The sequence below is a fragment of the Coregonus lavaretus genome (assembly GCF_964263955.1).
Source record: "Coregonus lavaretus genome assembly, contig: SUPER_35_unloc_5, whole genome shotgun sequence".
Taxonomy (NCBI): Eukaryota; Metazoa; Chordata; class Actinopteri; order Salmoniformes; family Salmonidae; genus Coregonus; species Coregonus lavaretus.
In genome coordinates this window covers 743,697-753,552 of record NW_028167177.1, presented here as the reverse complement: position 1 = coordinate 753,552, position 9,856 = coordinate 743,697, and the positions used below count along the sequence as shown (strand labels likewise).

At 44.1% G+C, this 9,856-nt stretch overlaps 1 protein-coding gene across 1 annotated transcript; it reads left to right on the top strand.

Annotated features, from left to right (window-relative positions):
• The first annotated feature begins 4,045 nt into the window (after positions 1-4,045).
• LOC311110366 (uncharacterized protein) lies at positions 4,046-7,823 on the top strand. The gene is made up of 3 exons (XM_084188912.1): positions 4,046-4,561; positions 5,128-5,255; positions 5,461-7,823. Exons 1-3 carry the CDS (start codon positions 4,279-4,281, stop codon positions 6,574-6,576), a joined length of 1,527 nt encoding a protein of 508 aa, XP_084045038.1. The 5' UTR covers positions 4,046-4,278; the 3' UTR covers positions 6,577-7,823.
• The last annotated feature ends 2,033 nt before the right edge of the window (positions 7,824-9,856 follow it).

Below are 9,856 nucleotides of genomic sequence, written 5' to 3'. Positions count from 1 at the left end.
ACTACTTTTCAGCAGGGGGTTCGAACAAAAAAAAAAGTAACGGTTTATATTGTTCCTTTCTGTTTCTTTATAAACCTCTGAAATCAAAATGTTCTTTACATTTAGCTCGACATTAAATTACTTCCCAGTGCAGATAGAGCAGCTTGCTATGGAGCAGGTAAGCGATTTAATCTGCATAGGAAAGTTGTTAAGAGCAAATTGTATTTTGCCGTAACAGCATGGTTTAATAATAATGAAAGACAAACACACACGCTGTCCTGCCAGTCACAGTGTAGGGTGCGAGATGCAAATGAAATTTTGCGGGTGAGGAGAGAGAGGATGGAGGAAGCTTGCCTTGAAGCGCTGGGCATCTTCTTATGACATGCATTATCTGAATTAGGCCCACAGAATTATACCTATGGAGAAGCGGCTTCTATGGAAGAACTCAGTGTCTTTGAACTTCCGAGTTGATTTAACGTTGGACCAGAGTAAACGTTATGATATGTTACGTTTCGTATGGTAGGTATTAATTTGTGGAAGTCCGTCATCCATTTCGTATGATATATTACAAATTAGAATTTGTCTGATATGTTACGAATTACAATTCCTACAAGATGTTACGAATTATTGAATGGCGCCGGAGGGAATGGCGGCAGTTTTACGGGCTCCTGACCAATAGTGCTATTTTGTGTCTTTTTTTGGTACATAATGTTTCCGCCATCGTTTCCTATGACCGTAAAGAGCTTCTGGACATAAGAACAGCTCTCACTAACCTCGATTTGGATGTGAACTTCTACTTCAGTGAGTCGGAAGCTAAAGACATATTGATTATCCCAGACCAGGCCCTAATCCCAGACACTCATAGAAGGCATTATAGAGGCCGCCGTGCAGGCACCCTGGTGAGACTACGGCGGCAAATGAATAAATCGCATCTCCCCTCTGTTCTATTGGCAAATGAGCAATCGCTGGAAAATAAACTGGACGAGCTCCATTCGAGACGATCCTATCAATGGGACATTAAGAACTGTAATATACTATGCTTCTCAGTGTCATGGCTGAACAAGGATATGGATCATATAAATCTAGCTGGTTTTTCTATGCATCGGCAGGACAGAACGGCAGAGTACGGTAAGAACAGGGGTAATGGTGTGTCTCTAATATTAAGGAAGTCTCGAGGTTCTGCTCGCCTGAGTTAGAATACCTCATCATGTAAACCCTACTATTTACAAAGAGAGTTGATCTGTATTTTTCGTAGCTGTCTATTTACCACCACAAACCGATGCTGGCACTAAGACCGCACTCAACGAGCTGTATAGGGCCATAAGCAAAGAAGAAAATGCTCATCCAGAGGGGGCCCCCAATGGCCGGTGAGTTTAATGCAGGAAAACTGATATGTTTTACCTCATTTCAACCAGCATGTCACCTGTGCAACTAGAGGGATAAAAACTCTAGATCTCCTATACTCCACACACAGAGACGCATACAAAGCTCTCCCCCACCCTCCATTTTGCAAATCGGACTTAATCCTCCTGATTCCTGCTTACAAGCAAAAACTCAAACAGGAAGTACCAGTGACGCACTCAATATGGAAGTGGTCAGATGAAGCGGATGCTAAACTACAGGACTGTTTTGCTAGCACAGACTGGAATATGTTCCGGGATTCATCCATAATGGCTGCTGTGGCTACTGCTAGCAGTCGTTCAATCTTCTCTGTGTAACAGTTGGGATAATGGGACAATTCGGAGTACAACGCATTTCTAATCCCTGGATTGAGGTACATTTTCCGAGCCATATCTCCCGCCGGCTCCGCGGTGTCTTAATCTACACAGGAATGCTATCTGACCCTAGTGCAGCTTTAAGCAAACGTGTTGGATCTTCTGGGTACATCCCTGCTCATTTTGCGGCCCTTAAAGACATGCGCCAGTACTTTGGCTACTAAGAAAGTACACTACATGTCCAAAAGTATGTCAACACATGCTCGTTGAACATCTCATTCCAAAATCATGGGCATTCATATGGAGTTGGTCCCCCCTTTGCTGCTATAACAGCCTCCACTCTTCTGAGAAGGCTTTCCACTAGATGTTGGAACATTGCTGTGGGGACTTGCTTCCATTCAGCCACGAGCATTAGTGAGGTTGGGCGATTAGGCCTGGCTCTCAGTCGGTATTCCAATTCATCCCAAAGGTATTCAAGGGGTTGAGGTCAGGGCTCTGTGCAGGCCAGTCAAGTTCTTCCACACCGGTCTCGACAAACCATTTCTGTATGGACCTTGCTTTGTCATGCTGAAACAGGAAAGGGCTTTCCCCAAACAGTTGCCACAAAGTTGGAAGCACAGAATCGTCTAGAATGTCATCATTGTATGCTGTAGAGCAGGGCTGTCCAACCCTCTTCCTGGAGATCTATCGTCCTGTGGGTTTTCAGTCCAACCCTAATTTAACACACCTGATTCTACTTATTAGCTGCTCAACAAGACCTTAACTAGCTGAATCAGATACGCTAAATGAGGGTTGGACTGAAAACCTAGAGGACAGTAGATCTCCAGGAAGAGGGTTGGGCAGCAATGCTGTAGAGTTAAGATTTCCCTTCACTGGAACTAAGGGGCTTAGCTCGAACCATGTAAAACAGCCCCAGACCATTATTCCTCCTCCACCAAACTTTACAGTTGGCACTATGCATTCGGGCAGGTAGCGTTCTCCTGGCATCCGCCAAACCCAGATTCGTCCATCGGACTGCCAGATGATGAAGCGTGATTCATCACTCCAGAGAACACGTTTTCACTGTTCCAGAGTCCAATGGCAGCGACCTTTACACCACTCCATAGTGATCTTAGGCTGGTGTGCGGCTGCTCGGCCATGGAAACCATTTTCATGAAGCTTCCGACTAACTTTTATTGTGCTGACGTTGCTTCCAGAGGTATTTTGGAACTCGGTAGTGTGATGCAACCGAGGACAGACTATTTTTACGCGCTACGTGCTTCAGCACTTGGAAGTCCCATTCTGTGTGCTTGTGTGGCCTACCACTTTGTGGCTGAGCCGTTGTTGCTCCTAGACGTTTCCACTTCACAATAACAGCACTTACAGTTGACCGGTCAACTCTAGCAGGGCAGAATTTTGACGAACTAACTTGTTAGAAAGGTGGCATCCTATGACGGTGCCACGTTGAAAGTCACTGAACTCTTCAGTAGGAGCCATTCTACTGCCAATGTTTGTCTATGGAGATTGCATGGCTGTGTGCTCGATTTTATACACTTCTCAGCAACGGGTGTGGCTGAAATAGCCGAATCCACTAATTTGAAGGGCCATACTTGTGGCCATGTAGTGTATTTTTTTTAACTCCTGCTTTTGGCTGGATGTGTCAATGTGTAGTTCATACATGCATAATCTATGAGCAGAATTACTGTTTCAGTTTTGAAGCGACTGTTTTCTTGAAGTTTTGCCAAGCCATTTTCCCTAAATTTCCCCCCACCTGGGGCCAGCCCCCCTAGCAATTCAAGTTCTAGCCAATGTACTTCAGCCCCTCGCAGCATTATCCAATGAGGTTGCAGGGTGGGCCCAACGGCTCAGTGGACACAGCAGAGAGAGTGCAGTGACGTGGTGCACATATCTGGACATATGTGACGTAGTACCCAATTTTCGGGGACCACTTTTGGCGTGTGAGTGCCAAAACTACTGGTCTCAGAACTACTGGCTAAAAATTATACAAAAGTACCGGATAATCTCTTTAAAGAGTGGCCAATCAGCTTAAATCCAATATTTTTATCTCAGAAAAAGATGTCTTAAACTAGTCATATTTTGGTCGTATGACATCGTGACCAGAATATGACCATTATAAGACAACATAATGACAGATGGAGTACTGTCTCATGCAGTCTCACCCTCTCAGGCCCCAGAGCCTTAGCAGGGTCTCTGAGTTTTTGAATGACTGAAGGAGTGGGATTTTTTTGTTTTTGTAAATGTTTTGTAGTTTGTGTGGAATAATATTATTTCCCCTTCCCCATAATGGGATTTTTGTGCATTCTTTCACCCCGTCCAGTTGGTGGCGGCAATACACCTTTGGCGTTAAATTTGCCACAAAACCTCACCGAAGAAGTAAACGGAAGTAAGCGTTGACCATTTACAATTTTCACGTTAGCGTTTTTATTGTTGTAATTTAGACATTTATTACCACCATGGAACTCACAATATTGCTAATTTAACTGCACAGCATCACATACTTGCCCCAGGTAGTCTTTCATTCGCGTTGGAGACAGGACTTGGTTGATGTTGTCTAGGTAAAGCTAGCTGCAATCGTTAGCTAACAATGGCTGACTGTGTAGTTTTTCACACTCAAATAGCCTCCATTATGGAGGTGCTAGCGAATGAAGCCGTTGCAAATATCTGTAAACTCGTAGACGACGACTATGCAGTGTTTCGTTTGGAAATAACTCAAAGCCAGAAAGAAAACAGTGGATTGCGGAGGAAACTACAGCTATTGGAACTGAAGCAGGCACGGGAGCGCGCAGAGAGGACAACGCGAGATCGCGTCCTCGCCAGTCGTCCCAGTAGTGTCAACATCCTCGACCAATACAAAGGAATGGCAAGAGGTACATTTTGCAAGGCCGAGGGGGCTGTCGCCCCCTTCCAATGTGCATGTGTGTCTTTAGATGTGTTAACCACATATGCTTAACCAGAATTGCTTCTTGGTCAGTTTTTGGATACTACGCAATAATTCACCTGATTACTTAGCTATCTTGTAGAAATACACAATAGGGTCGTTCCACGTCTTTTTTCCCCCAAATGAGCTTAACAGAAACAATTCAATTTATAGCTCGATTGATTATGTTCCATGCATCACATTGTTTTAAGTGAGCAAATAATAGATAATGCAGTAAATCAATAATCTGTTTAGAATATGATATTGGGTAGTTCAATTTGATTTCAATCACTTTTTGACCACACCCCTTTTGATTTGAACGAAACTTTCTATTCATATTTTCTGACGGTAGAAGTGCTCAGAAAGTAACTTTTTGGACCTGATTGCCAAAACATTTAGGAGATAGATGTGCTCAATGTTGACCCGTTTCTAGACCATGTCAATAGTGTATAATATACCATTAAGCATTGAAAGTAGCTAACCTAACCACCTCTTTTCCCCCAATCACTCTCTCAGGTGAAGGACATCTCACTGGAGGCCACAGGAGCTTTGTGATGCCAGGGGACACAATACATGGAGATGACCAACCAATCACTGTTGATGAGGGGAGTGGAACCTCAACCCAGCACGTTATCATGATAGAGGTTAGTGTAATAGTGTTGCATAAAATATTACAGTTACTTTGTAAGTCAAATGTGGCCGTTTATTTCAGTAAGGCTCCCCTCAGCTATTCACTTGCTTACATGTACATCCTTATTTATCTGCCATAGGGGAGCTTGTGAGACTTCCCTACGACATTGTTATCCAATTCAACTCATATACCGGTAATAAACTCTCTTCCTGTGTCAGTCTGCAGATGCAGAGGCTGCAGGGCCTGGGGTCAAGCAGGAGAGGTCTGAAGGAGAGGAGGACCCACGGCACAGCAGAGACACCCAGACTCAAGTGGCTGTAGAGCCCCATGTAGCCACAAAGGACCCCACCACCATCGCCCCAGCGCCGCCCAGCACCCGACGCAGAATCACGGAGGTCAGTGGAACGCAGAACGCCGTCCTCAAGTCAGAGACAGACACGGATACTTTAACTGTAACACACAGGCTCTTACAGACAGGATCTGACCACAGATCAGACCCTGAGAGACTGGGGCTGGGGAGACTGGGCTGTCCTGCTTCCGGCTCAGAGTATTTACTTTACGGTAACCCGAGGACTGTTCATTCTCATCGGGACTCAGGTGATGCATTAGAGACTGGCAATGATCTGTCATGTTCTTACACTACAGAGATGGACCCTGGCATCATGCCCTTGGGTTTAGAGACACAGACTGATCTGTCTAGAGAGGACTGGAACCGGTACAGTAGTAGTGTATACTCTGAAGGGTGCCTAGATAAGAAAGGGGAGGTTATAGTCGTAGATGATGTGACTGTGAAAGTGGATGGAGACGTTCCTCTGACATGGAATGCAGACAAGACTCACTTAGGAGAAGGACACTCACAAGGCAGAGATTTCTTAGATTACAGGGAAAGCTTAGAGACAAATCCAAATGTCACGACCCACTCCCCATTACACGCACTCAAGGATCGCGAGCCAGTGTCCATGTCGATGGGACCTTCCGATTCACAGGACTGCGTCCTTTTCGATCAGGTGTTGAACTCAAAGGGCCAAAGGGCCCAGGCACGGGGTAGAGGAGCGACATCAGGCAAAAGTAAAGAGAAACGGTTCCTATGCATGTTCTGTAACAAAGGCTTCAGCTGCCTCCAGAAGGTGGAGATCCACCAGAGGGTCCACACAGGGGAGAAACCCTTCGGCTGTACCCAGTGTCATATGCGCTTCGCTGAGGCTGGTAACCTGAAGAAGCACCAGAGGGTCCACACAGGGGAGAAACCCTTTGGCTGTACCCAGTGTCACATGCGCTTCGCCCAGGCTGGTCACCTGAAGAGACACCAGAGGGTCCATACAGGGCAGAAATAATACAGCTGACCCCATTGTGCGAAGAGATTCTCCTGCCAGCACCAGCTGAAGATGCACCTGAAGGGCCACACGGGCGAAAGGCCGTTCACCTGTACGCACTGCGGGAAGAGGTTGTCAGAGAGGAGCTACCTCAGAATACACCAGCAGAAAAACCATTCCACTCTATCACATAGAAAGTAACCAATTCCCCTCAATAGCCTCTGACGTTTAGATCAAACACTGCATTAAAGACAAAGATTAATTTTCATTATTGTCAGCAGAAAATATCATGTGGAATAACGAGAGTAATATTCCTGGGTAGAATATTGCTTCCAGACATTGTGTGATATACACTGAGTGTACAAAACATTAGGAACACCTGCTCTTTCCAAGACATAGACTGACCAGGGGAATCCAGGTGAAAACTATGATCCCTTATTGATGTCACTTGTTAAATCCACTTCAATCAGTGTAGAAGAAGGGGAGGAGAGACAGGTTAAAGAAGGATTATTAAGCCTTGAGACAATTGAGACATGGATTGTGTATGTGTGCCATTCAGAGGGTGAATGGGCAAGACAAAATGTTTAAGTGCCTTTGAAAGGGGTATGGTAGTAGTTGTCAGGTGCACCAATTTGTGTCAAGAACTGCAACGCTGCTGGATTTTTCACGCTCAACAGTTTTCCGTGTGTATCAAGAATAGTGCACCACCCAAAGGACATCCAGCCAACTTGTAGGAAGCATTGGAGTCAACATGGGCCAGCATCCCTGTGGAACGCTTTCGACACCTTGTAGAGTCCATTCCCCAACAAATTGAGGCTGTTGTGAGGGCAAAGGGGGGGGGGGGGGTGCGCAACTCAATAATAGGAAGGTGTCAATGTTTTGTACACTCAGTGTATGAGGCATATATAAGCCTAAAAAGTCTTACGTAATGTGTTTGATTCTAACATGTATTGACTCAGGGGTTGAATACTTATCTAATCAAGATATTAGTGTTTTATTTTATTTTTTACAAACGTTAGAGAGTATTTTGTGTAGATCATTGACAAAAAATTACAATTAAATCAATTTTAATCCCACTTTGTAACACAACTAAATGTGGAAAAAGTAAAGGGGTGTGAATACTTTCTGAAGGCACTACTTAATTTCTATAAAGTGATATATTGTGTTTGTACTGTGTAGCTAGCTATATGATGTTCACAAATGCCTATTTCATTACTTCCATTCAACTACTTAATTTCCCCCCCAAATTAAATTGTATTTGTCACATGCGCCGTGAAATGCTTACTTACAAGCCCTTAACCAACAATGCAGTTAAGAAAAATAAGAGTTAAGAAAATATTTACTAAATGAACTAAAGTAAAAAAAAATTAAAGAGCAACAATAAAATAACAATAACGAGGCTATATACAGGAGGTACTGAGTCATTGTGCGGGGGTACAGGTTAGTCGAGGTAATTGAGGTACATGTAGGTAGGGGTAAAGTGACTATGGGGGGGGGGGGGTCAGTGCAAATAGTCCAGGTAGCCATTTGATTAGCTGTTCAGCAGTCATATGGCTGTTAAGAAGCCTTTTGGACGTAGACTTGGCGCTCCGGTACTGCTTGCTGTGTGGTAGCAAAGAGAACAGTCTATGACTAGGGTGGCTGGAGTCTTTGGCAGTTTGTAGGGCCTTACTCTGACACCTATCGTGGCAAAATTACAAACTCTGTTATACAGTGGCTTGCGAAAGTATTCACCCCCCTTGGCATTTTTCCTATTTTGTTGCCTTACAACCTGGAATTAAAATGGGTTTGTATCATTTGATTTACACAGCATGCCTACCACTTTGAGGATGCAAAAATTTTTTGTGTGTGAAATAAACAAGAAATAAGACTAAAAAACAGAACTTGAGCGTGCATAACTATTCACCCCCCCAAAGTCAATACTTTGTAGAGCCACCTTTTGCAGCAATTACAGCTGCAAGTCTCTTGGGGTATGTCTCTATAAGCTTGGCACATCTAGCCACTGGGATTTTGCCCATTCTTCAAGGCAAAACTGCTCCAGCTCCTTCAAGTTGGATGGGTTCCACAGGTGTACAGCAATCTTTAAGTCATACCACATATTCTCAATTGGATTGAGGTCTGGGCCATTCCAAGACATTTAAATGTTTGCCCTTAAACCACTCAAGTGTTGCTTTAGCAGTATGCTTAGGGTCATTGTCCTGCTGGAAAGTGAACCTCCGTCCCAGTCTCAAATCTCTGGAACACTGAAACAGGTTTCCCTCAATAATTTCCCTGTATTTAGCGCCATTCAACATTCCTTCAATTCTGACCAGTTTCCCAGTCCCTGTCGATGAAAAACATCCCCACAGCATGATGCTGCCACCACCATGCTTCACTGTGGGGATGGTGTTCTCGGGGTGATGAGAGGTGTTGGGTTTGCGCCAGACATAGCGTTTTCCTTGATGGCCAAAAAGCTCAATTTTAGTCTCATCTGACCAGAGTACCTTCTTCCATATGTTTGGGGAATCTCCCACATGGCTTTTGGCGAACACCAAATGTGTTTGCTTATTTTTTTCTGTAAGCAATGGCTTTTTTCTGGCCACTCTTCCATAAAGCCCAGCTCTGTGGAGTGTACAGCTTAAAGTGGTCCTATGGACAGATACTCCAATTTCCCCTGTGGAGCTTTGCAGCTCCTTCAGGGTTATCTTTGGTCTCTTTGTTGCCTCTGATTAATGCCCTCCTTGCCTGGTCTGTGAGTTTTGGTGGGCAGCCCTCTCTTGGCAGGTTTGTTGTGGTGCCATATTCTTTCCATTTTTTAATAATGGATCTTAATGGTGCTCCGTGGGATGTTCAAAGTTTCTGATATTTTTTTATAACCCAACCCTGATCTGTACTTCTCAACAACTTTGTCCCTGACTTGTTTGGAGAGCTCCTTGGTCTTCGTGGTGCCGCTTGCTTGGTGGTGCCTCTTGCTTAGTGGTGTTGCAGACTCTGGGGCCTTTCAGAACAGGTGTATATATACTGAGATCATGTGACACTTAGATTGCACACAGGTGGACTTTATTTAACTAATTATGTGACTTCTGGTGCAACCAATTACCTTCAGATCTTATTTAGGGGCTTCATAGCAAAGGGGGTGAATACATATGCACGCACCACTTTTCTGTTACTTATTTCTTAGAATTTTTTTAAATAAGTTATTCTTTTTCATTTCACTTCACCAATTTGGACTATTTTGTGTATGTCCATTACATGAAATACAAATAAAAATCAATTAAAATTACAGGTTGTAATGCAACAAAATAGGAAAAAACGCCAAGGG